General features: G+C 31.8%; 1 protein-coding gene across 1 annotated transcript in view; it reads right to left on the reverse strand.

Moving 5' to 3' along the window:
- The window catches only part of LOC132715012 (uncharacterized), a 35,735-nt gene that overhangs the window by 14,847 nt on the left and 951 nt on the right, over positions 1-19,937 (reverse strand). Inside the window, exons 2-6 of the mRNA XM_060697984.1 lie at positions 14,649-14,947; positions 8,674-8,892; positions 5,247-5,465; positions 3,294-3,512; positions 2,603-2,824 (exon numbers count right to left, since the gene is read on the reverse strand). Coding sequence (XP_060553967.1) covers positions 2,603-2,824; positions 3,294-3,512; positions 5,247-5,465; positions 8,674-8,892; positions 14,649-14,946 — 1,177 coding nt within the window. The 5' untranslated portion in view covers position 14,947. The remainder of the gene's footprint in view (positions 1-2,602; positions 2,825-3,293; positions 3,513-5,246; positions 5,466-8,673; positions 8,893-14,648; positions 14,948-19,937) is intronic.

Raw genomic sequence — 19,937 nt, forward strand, 5'->3', positions numbered from 1 at the left:
TAACGATTGAATGCATGACGTTTCTAGAACATTAGATATATGAAAGCAACAAACACAATGTTCTTTTTCAACAATTTGTTTTATTTCCTTTAATTGCGATATACTGATTACATAAATATTTAAAATATAAAATACATGATACATATTATTTCTATTATTTAGAATGGTAAAGAAATAAAAATCAAGTATTAAAAGTCTTAATTTCTTCAGTAAAATAGAACAAGAAGAAGAATGAAAATGGTTGAAAACATTGTGTTTGTTGCTTTTTGTACAATTTATCTTTCATGAAAGTTAAAACATTTATCTGTCAAGTGGCATTAACGACAATAACAAAACAAATCAAAGTCCAAAACATTTAAGACATATGTTGTTGAAGAAAAATTTTCAGAGATGAGCAACCCACGTGATTAGGTGAAACTGTACACACATAAAAAATTCTTCGATAAGTTAACGATTTGATCTGATTTTTGTTTTTTAAAAATTAAGACGAGGGCTTAAATATGACTCTCTTGTACTTTCTTCTCTAAGAATTATTTCATTATCAAGATAAGTAATTTTACCTGAGTAAAAAGAAATAATGTTAAACTTTTTTTCTATAATATTAGGACCGATTCCAAATATATCACGTGACTTTTCAACCCTGTCTACTTTAGGGTGTATGATGCTATGTCTGGTAATTCTTTTTATAAAACTAATTAACTGTACAATAACATTTTCATATTAGTAGAGGAATCTAAAACAAGAAAAGTCTCTGTTATTTAACACACAGTTATTATTGAAGAAAACAGAAATGAACTAACCAAAAATTCGGTTGCTCTTTTAAGCTAAACAAAAAACATATAATCATAATTTTCAGAGACTTTGTATGATTTTCTATATATATTCACTATTCAATCAAAATAAAGCTTTGTACCATTTAGACAGAAATATTTTGACTGAATATGCACATTTATAGAGCACGAAATCAATGCATTTCATTGCCAGAAAGGAGGTACTTAAGTTCTTTTTAATTAAAGAGCTAAATACATTGTATATTAAGGTGATAGTCCTTTTAAATGGTGTAGTTGATTAAAATAGCTAATGCATTTCTAGTTTGAAATATTTGGACTTTCCGTTATATCAGGAACCAAACATCAAAGAAACATAAGTCGGCAAGGACAATCTAGTTTGAAAACCATGCTATAGATAAGATAACTACTGATTATAATATGTAATGATTAATAAATTAAGTATGATTATATACAAATGATGTTTTAATGCGGACATTTGGTTCTTTTTATTTTTCTAAGCACATGCCGCCAGTACTAAGCTAAGCCAGGAAGCATATTTATGATGTCTGATTAGTATGGTGGCATATTTCTGCCACCAGATAACCTGATACCAAACTAGTTAATTAAGAGGTTAACTAGTTACGTAAATACCTAACTAGTTAACCTGATAAATAACTAGTTAATTAAGAGGTTAACTAGTTACGTTTTTACGTAACTAGTTAACCTCTTAATTAACTAGTAATTTATCAGGTTAACTAGTTACGTAACTACTTTACCCGTTATCACTTATCTATAAATAGATACTGCATAATATTTGGAATACCTAATTAAGAGGTTAAGTAGTTAAGTAACTAGTTAACCTCTTAATTAACTAGTTAATTATCAGGTTAACTAGTTAGGTATTTGCGTAACTAGTTAACCTGATAATTAACTAGTTAATTAAGAGGTTAACTAGTTAAGTATTTATGTAACTAGTTAACCCATTAATTAACTAGTTAATTATCAGGTTTACTAGTTACGTAACTAGTTAACCTCTTAATATTTAGCTGACAATAAGGGATGGCAGTTGCGGGCACAAACATGCATTTATTTCCCGTAATGATTTTTTCTTTATTGAAAAAATTAACTAGTTACGTAACTAGTTAACCTGATAACTAACTAGTTAATTAAGAGGTTAACTAGTTACGTAACTAGTTAACCTCTTAATTAACTAGTTAATTATCAGGTTATCTGGTGGCAGATATATGCCACCATAGATTAGAGCTTTTCAATTTTAGTAATTTTGTAGTTGAAATCCCATGAATGTTAAATGGACAGTTCTAAATTCAAAGCAGGACAAAGTCTTTTTCACGGAAGCAGTGGTGGAAAATTCTAAAACAATTCTGGGCCAGTTTTTGTGAATACCTTGTTCTATTCTACTCTGATTATAAAGGGCATAGAAAGAATTTTGCATAAATAGTTTGTCTTAACGTTGTGATGAGTCTCATTGATTTTCCAAATTTGCTAAATGAAACGGTTTAGAATTTTTCAAAAACACCAGAGGCATTTTCAACAAAGACGGTAATATTTCTTATATGCAGAGATTTATGAACTTTCAAAAGATATTCACAAAAACTTTTTTTAGAATTTTCGCAATGTACTTTACCTTACATTTGCGTGATTTCGCTGGTATGCCAAATTGCCAATGCACATAAATGAATGAATGAAAGAATGGATGAATAAATGAATGAATGAATGATATAAAAGCCAACTACAAAGCTACATGATAACTACAGCATCTCTAGCTAAATATTTCCCATATTGCCAGGCAATCATTTCTGTAAGTAAATTACCCTGTTCGGCTGTCTGTGTGCAGATTCTCAGCATAGGATCGTACGTGTTCCCATTCGGACATGATTTAACATCCATTACTCTGTCCGATAAACACATTATGTATTTCGTAGCAATGCCGCCACCGGGGATCGGATTTGCGCCGTCAGGTAGGCCGACACATGTATAGTAGGTTGCCATGCAGTTCTGCATGGTGCTTCCGCCGATTGTACTTGCATATTCACCTAAAATGTGACAAACGCATCTTTTAAAATATTTCTAATAAAGCCAAGCTTTAATATGATGACACTTATATTAAGATCAATGCTATTTGTCTAATAAAAATATTCTGTTTTCTTAAAGACAATGAAAAGTAATTATATATTTGCATGTTTTTTTTTCTAAAGTGTTACTGATGATATTTCAGTTATATATTAACATATATTTTACCATGTTACTGCTTAAAAATTGACATGATTGTTGCTTCTCTTTTAATGGTCCTTAAACTATTTTGGCAGACACTTCTCTACGGGATAATTGGCTTGAAAGTACTTTAATAAGATTTACTTCATAAAAATTAAACAAACTGAGAACGTATACTCCATGCCAAGAACTCAAACTCTCGGATTTTATTGGATGAATTTCAAATGTTGCATTTTCGGTCTCGACACTAAGTCTTGAAAATTTAATTTAACTGCAGAATTGAAAACTTACAAGGTGCTACGGGTTCGTATCTTGTAAGGCACTGTACTTGTTCGAAATTCTCGCACTTTGAGGTCATTTTAGAGTATAACATAGGATACGGACACTCCCCCTGGTGGCGACCTAATTCTGGATGAATTACTGCTGGGCGGCAGTCGTAAAAACGTGCGCAGTTTGCGGGGTTCGCCGTCCGCTCATTCATATGTTGAGCACAGTATATTTCAATGGATACTGAAAAATAAAAAAAGCGAAATGTTTTAATACCGAAAATTGTTAATAACGAAAAGTGTTAATAGCGAAAGGTGTTATTTAGCATATTGATAGGGGTTTGTAAAGTTTTTATGCCTATTTTAAGTACAATTAAACATCGGCTGTCACACACTCTAACGCTTTATTGTTTAAGTGTTCACGCCTACAAATTTATGTACATTTTATTGCTATTCCTGTGCGTTATTTATGGTAAATGAATAAATTAAAAAAGAAAATAATAAACTACAACTTTGAAGTAACTGGTATTTCATGCAAAAGCACATTACCATTTTCTATCATGTTTCCATTCGCTAATAGCGTTCGACTGGATAGTTAAGGGGTTGCATTACATAAATGCAGATTGATCGTTACTTTAATATTTTGTAAGAACAGTATTTACATTTCATTTACTGCAAAAAAGGTAATCTGAATGTGGTGTAAACGTTCTCCTGATGGTGAGAGAAAGTCACTGATTTTTGAATATGGTGATTTTAAAATAAAGTCAATTGTAGATTTAGTAGAGGACATTTGTTTGAGTAAGTGGATATCAAAAATATTTTGCTAGGAATGAATAAAAACATGTATTTTCAAATGAGATTTTTCAATATTTAGTCAACTAGTCGTTTATGGTATACATGATGAAAAATGCAGTTACTGATATGGAATTACCTTGACGTTATGTATATGTCTAACTACTCGCATTGTGCGCTATATTTCAATGTACAGAATGGGAACACAAATTTCATATATCACTCATTTTCAAACTGTTTTACATGACATATATATCACCTACATCAGGGTCTTTCTATTTGAAAGACCCTGCCTACATATATGTTTTTAGTATCTCATCGAAATAGCATGCGATAAAAGTTATATTATGTGACATAATGTTCATCTAGATCTAACATGATTTATTTTTCTACGTAACAAATACATTAATTAGGATTTTGAACTTCCTTATTGCAGGTGTATTTTAAAAGTTCAAATTTGACAGATTATAATTCTTCTATTTTATACTAACAAGCGAAAGGTTTAAGTTTTTCGTTCACACAAATGAGGTTTATAGAGTTGCCAAGTTCATTGATGCAAGAACATTATGACATTTGAAGGAATAAACCGTATATGATTGATTCTATATCTTTTCTCTTATTTATTTTGTCTTGGTTCATGATGCCAAATTTTCGGCATTACAGCATTTGTATCATTGAATTACTACCACCGTATTTGTTTCGCCTTCATTTTGGTTCGATATATCGCTGTCTGTGGAAGTAAAACAAATGTTTGATTTTTGTAAGGAATAATTGTTTTGAAACAAATGAACTGGAAATAAAAGACTCAATTTTTAATGGGCAAGATTGTTTTGCCAGTTTTACCTGCTATATGGATAACGCCATGTTTGTTCTCGAAATCGTGAAATTACCTATACTCAATATTGGTTTTCCAGCGGTTAAGATTAGAAATGGCATCGCTTTCATAATTGTGAAAGTTCACCGATGATTGGCTGTTTGAAAGGTCACGAGAAGGTGACCCCCTATTGGTGCCCGTCAGATCCTTATGCGTAGTGTTAATTAGGAACTGATTTTAATCAGATTAATCATTGAATTTGACAAAGGTTGTTGGTATTTATATCATGCTTAAAAGTTGCCTCTTTAACGAATTTTTAAAGCTTTATTATTAATACTTTAAATTATTCTTAATACTTAAAAGCATACATACACATATCAAGATCTTTAGTACACATCAATTTAATTGGGTCGAACAGATCTCCATTTGTACATGTCTGTGTGCTAATCGTTCTATTCCCTTGGCACATAAGGTAGTATTCTGTCATCAGACGGTTCGGGTAGGGATTTGGTCCGTCTGGCATACCACTGCATCCCGGCGTGCCAATGGCCTCGCAATTAACACCGGATCCAGCGTGCTGAACATAGTCGCCTGGAAAAAGAAAGATGAAAAAAAAAGATGAAGTTGGTTTAAACATTCTGCTAATTAAGTTACAAACACCACATGTTAAAAAGGAAGCTCTACAAGTTTTTATTAAATTATTTATTCGTATTCTTTAAAAAAAACTCCCCGTTATCAGTGTTTAAATGGTAATGTTATAAATATATTTACTTTACTCATGAATTCCACTGTTTATAAAATATGTCTTGTTTTTGCTGCTTTAATTGAATAAATTGTTCATTTGCGGAAATCATATAAATGAACAAGCTGTGGAGCAATAAATGTACGATTTAATTGGAAAAAAAAACGCGGATAAACGTATTTCCGGAAATTCCCCACGTGTTTTAAATATATTTAATTATATATAATTAATTCTATTTATGGGAACGGCGTATGCATCGGACAGACAGAAGTCTAATTATATCGTTGATGTTATTGACATGATGCGGTTTTATATCAGATTAAATTAATCCCCTACTACTTATATGCACATATTTTCCTTAGTCTCAATGACGTTACAAACACTTTTGAATATTTATGCTGAAATTGCAAGAAAACGAATTGAACATCATCAAACTCTTTTGAGATTGTTAACATAAGTTCACTTCTTTATTATGGACACTAAAAAATATTAAACATCGAGTGACTGAAGTTTATTTTTTTATTAAATTGTACGTAATTTTCTAGTCATATGTCAAAGTTTCTTCTCGTGTTCTCGTATTTTTCTACATTTTCTGGTCAAAATGAATCACAAAAATACAAAAAGAAAACAATTTTCCGTACTGTATTTTTTTTTATAATCACGAAAAATAGTTCAAAATAATAATTTAATACATAATGACTTTTATATTCATTTAATACGTAAAAATGTAGCAATGATACCACAGTTTCTATACCAGGCGATCAATCATTCGACCTTTTTACTAAATGGACTATTGTGTGTCGTGCATTGCACGGCGAGATTGATAGCTGATACACCTATATAACGTTATGTGGTGATTATTTATATGACAAAAACTGAGGGGGTCATTGATTTATTAAATGTGTAAAACCATCATTTGTTTTCAGTACAAATTAAAGCGTTCTCTCTTACGTTAATGTGTCGCCAGGAAAGTATTAGAAATGATGAACATTTTCATCGTGTGTCATTTTTTTTTCTTGCGCACCAGTTACGCGTATGAAAAATATAATTATTTTACTCATTGTTCAAGCTGTCATGCGGTTTAGTGAGTATGAATATATTTGTTTGTTTCTAAACTGTTTGTAAACATAAATATATTTTATGATCGGAATGCAACACTAATTGGTACACAATTGGGCGGTTTGCTTAAGTTTGATGCGGTTGAACGCAAACCAAAATCGTCAGCATTATAAACAATGAAAGCTGGAAGCTGTCCCTGTATTGGTTCATTTTACAATGACTTATTCTTTCAACAATTTGACTTTATCATGCGGTAAAATGAGCTTAAATTGCAACGACACATCTTCTGACATATTCATTTGGCATGCAGGTCTGATGTTTGCAAGTCATTTTCCCACTTGCTTCAAATAAGAAAATGTATTCTAGTTCGATTGTGTAAGAAGATAACAGCTTAAAGCCACACACTCTAATCCGTTCCTTAAACATTGATCAATGAGTGTAAAGTTTCTTTACTAACATTGTTTTTCCTTTCGCATTTACTTCAAATATAAATTTGCTTTACATTTTAGTAACATTTATTGACTTAATTGATGCATGTATACAGCTTTAGCTTTTTAATACTAAAACGTCACATATTCTACCATATCTTACTACAGACGTTTGAAGATAATGGCTGCATGTATTGGCTTCAAATATTGGCTTTATAAACGCATAAAATTCAGATATATATTTGATTCATAAAATGTCTTAATTAAGTGCATATTATCCTCAAGAAATGTCTTAATTTTCATTTCTCAAAAGCTTTTTATTCTCTTCAGTTTCCAAAATGTGCTTATTGGTCAATCACCTGGACCATCTTTTCCTTCTGCTACTTTTTGGCAATAAGTACAGTGAAAAAGATTTAAGTATTCTATATGGAAGTCAAAATGCTATTTTGTTTAGATTTGGCTTCTTTTATGACAAATTATTTCACATTTTCGCTACATTTTTCAAGTAACAAGCATCTAACATGTTTGAAAAATATAAAACTCATATTTGCCCATTCAAAAGAAGTAAAAAATTGATGCATTAATAGTTTTCATTTTGTAAAGCAAAAACGACATTAGACTAGTTTACGCCACTTTGATATTATAGTGTTTTTTCATAAATTTAAAAAAAAAACTTTATTGCGCATGTTATAAAGTCACGTGACGAAGATATGATAATCACCGCGTGTCAAGAAAATAATTTGTCATTTATTTTGGCAGCTTATGTTGCAAGTAGTTTATTTTGTTACCAAAAGGTCGTTGTCATGATTTTGTTTGTATGCTTAATTAAATAAACAACAAACATAAACTGACAAGGATGTGAGTAAATCATTAATTACTACCATGATTTTTTTTTATAAGATTGATAACTTTTATAAGTTTATGAGATATGGTATCATGACAACATAGATAAATCTCAAATATACAAACGCTTGTTTTTATGACGAAATAAATCATCAAAATCTATATACAAATAAGACGCTGATTAAAATTTGCTGGAAAAATAGACATTTTCTTTCGCTTGCAATATTTTAGAATGTTATTCAACACTGTTTTATACTAGAGTAAAATGTGTAAGCATGCAATTTAATAAAACTTGAGGATATTTGTTTTTTTCTTATAAGTACATGTACATGATTTTAACACACAGACAGGGTAGGCTTAAATCTAGGAATAACATTATAAGCAATCATCCGCGGAAGGATATCATATTTGAGCCGTGTCACGACAAAACCAACATAATGGGTTTGCGACCAGCATGGATCCAGACCAGCCTGCCCATCCGCACAGTCTGATCAGGATCCATGCTGTTCGCTATCACTTTCTATACTTGCTATAGGGTCTATAAGCGAACAGCATGGATCCTGATCAGACTGCGCGGATGCGCAGGCTGGTCTGGATCCATGCTGGTCACAAATCAATTATGTTGGTTTTGTCATGACGCGGCTCATATATAAATTGTACAAGGAGAATAAGAGACTTAATGTCTTAATATTTGGGAACAATGTATCTAGACACCATAATAACTTACATTTATTCGTTGGTGTAAACCTGTCCAAACAATTCACTATTGATCTCTCTGCGCACATATTTGTAGATGGGTTGTAAAGTTTAGGAAAGGGACATTCTTTAAGGTAGGGGCCCAGCCCCGGGGTAAATGATGCGTCCCGGCAGTCGTAGTATTGTGCACAATGATCGGGACTCTGGAAACGTATATTAGGATGGTCCAAACAGTACTTCTCAATGATATCTGAAGACACAAATACAAACAAAAGCAATATAAAATCAATATGACTGGTTACAAATACAGTGCAGAAAATACGACTTTTGAACTTCACTTTGAGTAAATCGTACGTATGTATATTCTCATGTTGCCTTATATTTTCGCCAGAGGTGCACAATGTATCTACATATCTAGTTACAAATTATCAAAACATCATTAAGCAATTTGTTTATGTCTTTTAAATCTACAGTGCACATCAAACAATTAGAAATTGGAAAAAAAGTCAAAAGCTGTTGTATCAATTTACATTAAAAGTTGCAAAAGCTTCCAAATTACAGCCTAATTCGAAACAACTACTTTCACATCAGCTCTTTCTCATGAATCATTTCTGTTATGTAATATGAATGATACTTTACAACAACATAATTGATCATTTTAGATATATTAAAGAAATGAATGTTAAAGGTTATTATTTGAATATTGTATTTATAAGATTTGCATAAACATTAACACAAATATTCGCAAAATGTAGCTCAGTGGGTCGATTAACCTAAAATATATGAGCCGCGTCACGACAAAACCAACATAGTGCGTTTGCGACCAGCATGGATCCAGACCAGCCTGCGCATCCGCGCAGTCTGTTCAGGATCCATGCTGTTCGCTTACCAACCCTATTCCAATAGAGAAACTGATAGCAAACAGCATCATGGATCCTGATCAGACTGCGCGGATGCGCAGGCTGGTCTGTATCCATGCTGGTCGCAAATGCATTATGTTGGTTTTATCATGGCGCGGCTCATATCAAATGTCGGTAAACAAATTGGTTATGCATATTCAGGAGACACTAAAAAATACCTTTACGCTAAAATATTTAATTTGTGTTTTTGAATGGAGACATGCCGACAGGACTTATCTATCTGCTGTGTAAAGCGGCACATATGTGTCGCCAAGTCTCGACGGTCTGCAAGCGTAAAGCTTAGCTCGAAAGTCAGGTATCCACTGTCTGCGGCGTAATGCGGTGAGACAACATGTGCCGCCAAGTTTGTTTCGGCGTTCTCCAGCAAATATGTGTAGCGTAAAGCAGCACAATTGTGTCAAATGTGTCTTTCTGTCTGTACCATGAAAGAACAAGAAATGTGCTAAGTTTCGACTTTCTGCAGCATAATGCGGCGCGCAAAAATGTATCGCCAACTCTAGTCTGTCTGTGGAGTAGAGAGTCAAAATTTGCTAAATGTGTCGCTAGGCCTTGTCTGTTGGCAGTTTGTGTCGGCTAAGGTTCATACCGAAAAGATAGAAACTGCACATTGCACATTAAAAGGATTTAACTTCATAAAAAACGCTGTTGCCTTTACCACATATCACGTAATTTAACAAATATATATTTGTTGTCTCCAGTAAAATTTGTACATTGTTTTCTTTTTTATGACAGTTGTATTAAGGCCTGACTTTATAAAGTATAATTGTTTGCTAACCTCCTTCAACATTACCTGAAAAAAACTTTCGACACATTACATTAGCTAGCATTGTTTTTCGTAAGTAATTTTTTCATTTTTTTGGTCTAAGTTATATCATAATTAATATAACATACTGCGATGAATCTACGCGTTTTCGTCTAATTTATCTAGTGTTTTCTTTTAACAGTTTCTTAAAAGCGCATCTGCTTATTATCTATATTCATACATTTTTTATAGTATACTTTAAAGTCAAGACAAAACCATCAACCTGAATCCGAAGAACTTGAATTATTTTTTTTGTGCGGACTATCAGAGTTCTTATGGTTCTCAAATACTTCTGCTTTGACAATGTATTTTAATCTTTGCAAATTGTAAGCATTTGTCTATACCGGATTACGGTAATGAGTGTGGTGCTCCAACACCTTTTTGTAGTCTCAGTCAAGAATTTTCTCAGCTCAAACACAGATCTCGGGCATTTGGTTGGTCAGAATCTGTCACATGATGTACAATAAGCAATAGAATGCAATTCATGAGATTTAAAAAAGAAAAAAAAGTATAATAATATCTCGAGTCTTGATTATGTCTACAACATCTTCAAATGTATCAAAAGAAACTCCATCAAAAGTTATTTATTCGATTTTCCCCCAAATGCATTCAAAAGGCCGAAACCAGATGAATTGCAAAAAGTTAAAAAAACGCAACAATAAATAATTGTACAATGATATCTTTGTTACACATGGTTTCGATCTAGTACAAAAGCCTTTGTGTAAAAATCTAATTGAAAAAAACCTAAAATATAACTCAACACTGCGTTTCATTAATTTGTTTTCCATTACCATGTTTACAAACATGTTTACATTTCTAAATGCGTTTGTCGGTTTTTTTAAACTGTAGAGAAATGGAAAAAAAATCAAATGTATGATTAGATTGAGATGTCTGATTTCTCGGAAGTGTCTGCTAATTAAAGCTGCATTCCCACACATAGAGGTTTTAAAGTTATTGAAATAAAAGTGTCATTAATAGATAAAATTAAACCACAGATTCATACATTTACATCAGATTAGATTATTAATAAACGTATTACTCCAAGAATAACCAGCTTTTTTTTTTAGAGTTTTCACTTATGAAACCCTGTCATGTTTGATAAATTTAATAAAATTATAGCATTATATATATGTGCAGCGGTAGTTTCATTTGTCTGAACTGAACAGCTGTTAAGATCATGCTAAATGTTTTGCTCAGGTTGGTAAAGGTCACGTGGCGGCTTGTTTGTGGAAGATAACCCCTTCTTTATTATTTCGTTCATATTATTTCAGCCACAAACAAATATGTAGAACCTGTGACCCCCACCCACAAGCTACGCTGTTAAGACACATGGCAAAATTGGATTCAATCCTGCAGATGTGAGGAGAAAGTTTTTTTCGAGGTCATAGACCTTAGTAACTCGACTACGTAACCATCTCAAAAAGAGACAGGCAATAATAAAATAATTGAAACAGGGCAACCAGAAACTACAAAAGACCGTTGGGGGACATTTTAACTTCATGAATTCTCGATTTCACATGATCGTGAATTCATGAAGTTGAAACCGTGAATTCATGAACTTAAATCTTGAATTTGAGTGTTACGTATGTTGAAAACATGAATTCATGAAGTTAAAATTGTGAATTCACGAAGAGGAAATCTGTTGAAATGTCCCCAGCGATCTTTCGTAGGAAATAGTCTCTGACTTTTGTTTTGTTTTTGTGTTGCTATGCAACAACAAACAAATATACACCTGCTTGTATATAGCCATGCTTATTGTAAGCATTCCTGTATACTTTTGTTGAAGTCCATAATTAACATAAAATACACGGCTGAAAGTTTTTAATTTTTGTACTTTTACCAGCTCGCCAAGTTCGTGACAAAATTTAGACTGTATTTATAACCTATCTTGTCATGTTATGTCTCACAAGGTAGTGAATTATTTCAATTAACATGTCTCACGACTTTACAAAATCTCTACATTCTTTGTTTATTGTCGAGCCACACACTTCCGTAATAATGCACAAGGCCACACCATCGTTGTCAAAGAATTTTTGTCAAATATTTGATTTTTAATATTCATAGAAAGTTTATGACGAATTAAACTACTTTTATTTATCATGTATTAGTTTGATCTTTTTTAAATAGTATTTGTGTTCAATAATCATAGAACAAATAAAATGATCAGTGGTTCTTTTTCTGGTTACATATTGCAAACATAAAAACCGAGGCATTTATTTGATAAGCTATTAATAGTCTCTGCCCAATATGAACTAATTATCTTGATTACCGAAATAAAGTCATTTCTTGAAAAATAAAGTGTCTGATTTCCAACCAATTGATACTTTGTTTGTTTGGTTTGGTTTTACGGCGCACCAACACAATTTAGATCATATGGCGATGAAACAGGAACTATGATTTTGACTAACCTCGGGTGTTACTCACTTAAAGCAACACCAGGGGTCAAAACCACCTCACCGGCTGAAGCTTAAAGATGCATAGAATCCAGCAATACGAACCCATTTATTCAAATTAATTTTGACGATCACGCATGGATAAACGGTGGCTGCAATCCTGATGCCTCAGTACATAAAGACAACCCCTCGGTCCTAATGATACGATTGCAATGTAGTTGGTATGTATGATAATAAAAGTAGTGGTTGACCGGTCTTGAGTAATGCTTTCATAAGGTGAAGTTTTCAGTGTTTACAGCAATCAAATCATATCATTAAATAATAGCATATCTTTAAATAACCATATAATATTATTGCATTCAGCAACACATGTAACCATAATATTGTTCTTGCAAGTGCTCTAGAATTGGAGATTGGAGTTGAATTTATACATAAAAAGAGTTGAATTTATATATAAAATGTATTTGTAATTATTGGTACAGCATATCTCATATTGATGTTTTATTCTTTTACAATGACACTATTTGGGAATATACAATATAAAGCGTTTGGATCGTATCGTCACACATCCATGAAAAATGCGATGTTGAACGCTGTGCTCAGAAGTCGATGCACAACATTGCCAAAGGTATTTTATGTTATAACTAGTCATTACTAAATAACATTGTTCATATCTAAGGATACGTGTTACTTTAACAATACTTTCGACAACATAAAACAAGCTCGACATCATGTGGTAACAACTTGTAAAACATGTACGGTGAAACATCACTTGCACACCAACAACTGTGTAATGAATAAAACATTCCAGTGACCTACTGGATTTCTGAAATGTACTTGTCCAGCTTCAATTTTTAAACTGCCATTTATCAAGTTTTGTGATATTTAGTGAAGAAATAAATAGAAGTTGGTCGGCCAATAATATAGAGTCTTGTCGGACGGTTTGGGCGTGCAGGCTGGTCTGGCTTTAGGCTAACGACTTTAAAGATTCAGGCAGGTTAGTGGTTAATTGTTATGCCACTGACGTTGTAAACCAAATTTGATTATATTATACTCAGAATTCATTAATGTAGTTTATATGTACCCAATGATGAAATTCTTTATTTAATTAATGATGCACATATTATACCTTAAATCACCAAAGGTTAAAATAGTCTTCAGTTTTTCTTAAGGTTTATTATCAAATATGTCGACGATAAAATACATAATCAACAAAGGAAACCCTCGATACTCTATTCTACCGGTCTGCTTTCTTTATGTAAATTAGTCAAGAGGACGATTCATTTCCCGGTCTTCTATTTTTAGAAACAAACGTCACTGACGAGTTATATATAGCTCTCGGGACGCTGTTTTGAAGAAGGCTTAACAGTGATATGATGCACTTTTCCGAGATAAAAAATATTGAAATACTTAGTTTGAAGCAACACAAAATTGTTTTTCCAGCAAATAATAAAAGCTGAATGCCGCTTTAAGCTTGTCAAGACTATTGACCTTATAAATAAATATGATGCATCACGATATTAAGAAACAAAACAAAGAACTGTATGTTTATCTGTTAATATCGTCTGCAGAATTAATTTATCTATGTTTTTGACACGTGATGGCAACAGGGGTAGGATATGCATATGACCCTGAGATAAATTAAGCTCTGATTCTTTAACGTGTCATTATAATTAATACTATATGTATATCACATTCTTTTACATATGATAAGGACATAATCGATTACTGTTTGAATTAGTGATAATGAATAATCATATCATATAATCAAAAACATACATAACGTTAGGGAAGAATAAATTATTCCATTGTGAAGAAAGAGCACGCGGCAACAATTAAGACAACATGGACAAACAACCAAATTACATACATCAAATATAAGAATATTTACCTTTGAGAGGAGGGCATGGCCTTGAATTATCCTTTGGCCACATACATGTTTGTGCCTCCATACTATAGTATAAGTTAGGGGGACATTCTATCCAATAAGCATCTCTCTGAGAACCTAAATTTGAACAGTGAACATATCCCGAACAATCCCAAGGTATCGCTACATAAATTTCTGGTCCAGTACAAAACGATTCTAAGAATTCATATTTTCCACGTTTCAATCTGGCTTCTATTGTCACTGATAAAACTAAGACACAAAGCACGAAAATCCGTGCAAGAAAACACTGGAACCCCGCCATCCTGGAAATGGAAAGAAAAGAAGTGTAAATATAAAGGTTTTAGTTTTGTAATTAAAATATAGTTACAATTTTTAGAGACTATTAATATATGGGATCAAAAATAACCAAAGCATATTAAGCTTGAGAATATATGTATAAAGCTTTTCACTTTATTTTGAGGATGAAACTTTATTGGTGCACAAAGCATTTGAATAATGCACACAACAATATGCTTTGCATTCTATCCTTTTTTGTTCTATTGAAAAGGACATTTTGATGTTAAATCATCTGCGTCTATTTGCCAAACAACTTATACGAAACATATGCATGCAACCAATTGTAAGGTGATATGCACGTCATCTTTTTAATTTTATCGTAACTAATATTAAAAAACGCACGCAAAGTATAATCAATTTTTCATTTCTATCGCACCCCTACTATTTGCTAATAACAAAGAAGATATAACAAAAGAACGCATGTAATAAAGGTAATTTGTATTTCATCTTTGTTCGTTTTCGCCAAATGTTTGCTAAAATACATTTTATACTATAAGGTGCACATTTCCATTTCAGTTGAAAACATTGAATCTTCTAGTGTATGGAAATTGTGATGAGTTATCATATAAATCATGTAATCATTTCTAGCTGACGTTAATATTAGACAAATTTTTATTTGAATTTTCAAAATCTTCTCGGTGAACATTTCATTTCACCCAAACTAAGGAAACATTGGCCTACACATGCACATCAATGAAACACTTTATTAGTTTTTGCTTTGCACAAAACAACATCGAGAGTCAGTCGGAACAGAAAGACAGAATCAAATCAGAAGAGTTCCTTTGAGACACATTAATGGTCAACATTGCAGACTTGGTCGGTTGAGTTTGGCCATGGGATTGGGTTAAGGGTAAAACATCTCTAAAAACCCCACACAACAACCAAATAACTTTTGAATTTTTAACACTAAAAGTTTTTTTCTCAAAAGAACTAGAAAAATTCGACATTATGTAAAATTTGGATAATTTCAAAATATGTTTTTTTTTCGTATTCGACACTGTAAAGGTAACCAAGCAACACTAGTAAATCAAACTAATCCAATGAACAATGATACAAATGAACAATGATACGACCATCGAAGTCAAATAAAGCGTGTCTCATGAATATAAACACACGTTCAATGATCTATTTATAGCTATATCAGGTCAATAACGATAAAGACCGAAGGAGAACTTAAATCTTACGATATTTTTTGTAATTGACAGGCGATCTATAAAAATCATATAAAAGTCAGTACAATATCATTAATAACTGTTAGACTGTCGCAGACGGCCTACTGAAATATGCGCATGATTTAAAGTCAGAAAGTATTGACCTACATATTTCTAGCTTGTTCACCAAAATATTACTTTTGCAATTGAGTACCATAGATCAGAGACTGAAACTTCAAAGTCAATGGTCAAAATTAGACGATGAAGATATTTTATTTATTTATTTAAGCTTAAGAGCAGCAGCAGCAGCAACAACAACAACAACAACAATAACAACAACAACAACAACAAAACACTCGATGTCCACTTGTTAATATTGCAGTAAACACACTACATTTTATTGAAAATAGCAATGATACTGTCAGTTTGAAATTGTCCATTGACCTTCTGTTTTTATGTAAAATGTTTAAATCATATTGAAAAATATACGTATATGAAAATGAATACATTGCACTTGGTGGCTTAGCAATAATGATAATAACGATACACGTAATGACGACATTAATAATAATAATGTTGAGTTTTTTGTGTATGCCGTGAAACCTTCAAAGTGTATTTTTATGTTTCTGACCTATACATATAAATTTCAAAAAGAGTAATTTCAAATTATTTTCATACAATATGCCCATTTTTCAAGATATTCAAGTTATTTCTCTGTAACCTTGCAAGATATGTCATTTCTATTTAGTAAGTTTAAACAATATTTCATTTCAGACAAACATATATACGCAATATAGTTACATTGCAAATGCAAAAAGGATTGTGTAGAAAGCTTCAAGCTGTTTCGAGAATCTCTTTCTTTCCTTCTCAGCAATGATGTAAGCTCATTTCAGGGAAATTTACAAACGTAAGCCGCTAGTTTGTTACATTTAAAGAAGGATGTTTTACAAGTAACATCCTTTAAAAGATTATGGTTTGTGCAAGTGTAATATAATGTTAAAACATTTTATTGTTACGCTCTATTTGGTCACATTCGTTCAACTTTACCAAATTTATCTAAATGTCAGATTCATATTCTGTCGAACATATTTAAGCAACACAAATTTGATCTTAATGTAATAGCTGCATGTAAGTCATTCATCTTTATAATTCATAATAAATTATTACTGAAATTAGTACATTTATCACAAGGTAGGAGCGTATCTAACTATTTCCTTGTTTTAAATCTCATTCGTTTCTTGTATAAGTTATGAATTAAATCATATAGTATAATGCAATGTAACTTTCGTCAAATGAACGGTCTAAACACATCATTTGAATAGAATTCGTTTTGCCATGAAATGCCAAAAAGATTACGCACATGCACAGTGATTTGAATTATTTGAATATTGACACTTGCTTTCACCACAGATGATATACTGTACATGTATAGTTTCGTTAAATTAACCAATTTGTTGCATTCTTAATTCTCAACGTATTTTCGTTTTCAAAACCCATATAATGTCATTTCATTGTAAGCAACTACATGCTTTTCTTAATAAAGATATGTATTGCCTTCTTCTTTTTAAATTAAATTGTGTTAAAATTCTTAACATCTTCATCATCGCTGTTCCCAACTCGTCATACTGTTTCTTTCTTAAATGTTTTTTATAATCATCTAATCTCATATGTACCCCTTTGCCAAGTATCACAATTTTGGAAACGAAACGTATCACAGTTTCATCGATTTGTTACCATTAACATACATCTTTAATCGATGTTTCCATTTATCATACGTCAATTTTACACAACATTCCACATTTTTAACACTATTTCCCCAGTTGAACCATGAGCTAGCCAATTATCATTGATATGAAAACAAATAATACTTAAGCCGGTGCCAGCGGGTGTGAGAGATATTGCCCTTTCCATTGTTTCGTGAAGGGACTCACTAAAACTTAGTCTAACTATTTTTCACTTTGCTTTCAAGACATCTCACTTTTTTCATATTTTTTTAATGTCAAAAAAATCAACGATACATTTTTTTCACTCTAATTTTAAACAGTGTTTATTTCGTAGGGCTATTTTTGCATCATGATGGAGTGCAAAACCTATAGACTTTATGATGTATGCCCGTCAAGTTATTTACATAACTCGTTGTCATATTAATAGGTCTGATTGTAAAGTTGGAGTGAAACTGTCAGTCCCGGAGAACTTGTGACAATGGATGGTGTTGAATATAGGTTGAAGAAAGAAGCTTACTAAAGTCACGATTCTTGTCAAACATTTTCATTATGATAGGGTCACAAAATATCACCTTAGCTAACCCCAGTATTATCTTCTAAAGTAAAATTTGAGTTAAAAAGTGTATAGATTAGTTATATAAAGACATAGATGTATATATTTAGGTTCATGTTAATCAGGAGAATATCATAATCAAGTGCATTTAATAAATTTGTTAATTCATTGGATGACAAAGTTATTCATTGCAGGGAACAAAAATATATAAATCATTCTAAATATAGTATATCTGATAATGAATCGGAATATATATGATTGGATAATGATTAATCATACCATTTTGAGTGACATGATTGATTTAGTTTATGTTTGAACATAATCAAGCTTCAAGCGAACCCAAGTTTCCGTAGAATAATACTAAGATTATTTTTATTTTTACTAAGATTATTTTCATTAGAAACATGATTCTGCTTACTGTTTGATATGCATAAACTAGCGGTAAATATCGAGGCCGGTGAGTGAAAGATGTTGCATTTTAACATTATCTCTTATGAACAGAATCGTTCAAACCGAGCCTGCAATTTTCGTATAATGTAATTGTTTTCATTCCTTCCGAGCGTTCACACCTTTTCTCAAATTTCATTTTATTGCGAAGGAAGATTAAGATACGAATTCTTGTCATCAAAAACGCCAATCACCTGTACTTACATGATGCCATCGTTATCGTATTGTATCAATAGTAAAAAAAATCTAAAGAATGCTAAGAATAAAATTGTAAAATGAAATAGACAATATGTCCGAATAAATATAGCAAAGTTGAAGGTTTCAACCATGTCATTTTCGAACTATAATTCGACTTTTTAACAAATGTCACTCTCTTGATTAAGTATGGATTTTACTCTTCTCTTCGGACATTTCCTTGATTTTTTTTTATAGATTTGTAGAATTTGCATGTATAGAAAGAGTACTGGTACAATAATAAATGATAGGCTACATTCATTGATAAAGAGAAGTACATAAGAAAACACAATGTACATTGAAAATGTTTTACTCTAAATATTCGTGGTGACAATTGTACATGATTTCCCCCCTTGTACATGATTTTCCCCCCTTTTCTACATGCATGAAATAAAAACTTGTCAAAATGCATTAATAACTATTTAAATGGTTGCAAGTTTCTGTCATATTTACCGTCAAAGAAAGTATCAGCATATGGACTCAACATTTACTTAGATTAATACATATTTTTTGACTTTGTTAGCCATAACTGGTGTATGGTTCAGATTCCCCATTTATTAAGATAAGACAATAGATATTCCATTTTTATTTTGTATCATACAAAATCGCTTCTTCCTACATTTTGTTAACTTGATACCTGCCATATTTCAAGCAATGATTACATAAAATTTGTGTTGGTAGATGACTAGACTAATTAAGCTATATATGCAAAAAATTTGCCCCGTACCCTAACATAATTAGTATGTACCTGTTCAATTTGCTCTGTACTTGATAAAATGACAACTGAATGACATTGTTATGAAGGAATATGTCTAAATTATGATACGTATACTATACAAACACAAAC

Source organism: Ruditapes philippinarum, unplaced genomic scaffold (genome assembly GCF_026571515.1).
Source record: "Ruditapes philippinarum isolate M1 unplaced genomic scaffold, ASM2657151v2 ctg173_1_1_1_1, whole genome shotgun sequence".
Lineage (NCBI taxonomy): Eukaryota > Metazoa > Mollusca > Bivalvia > Venerida > Veneridae > Ruditapes > Ruditapes philippinarum.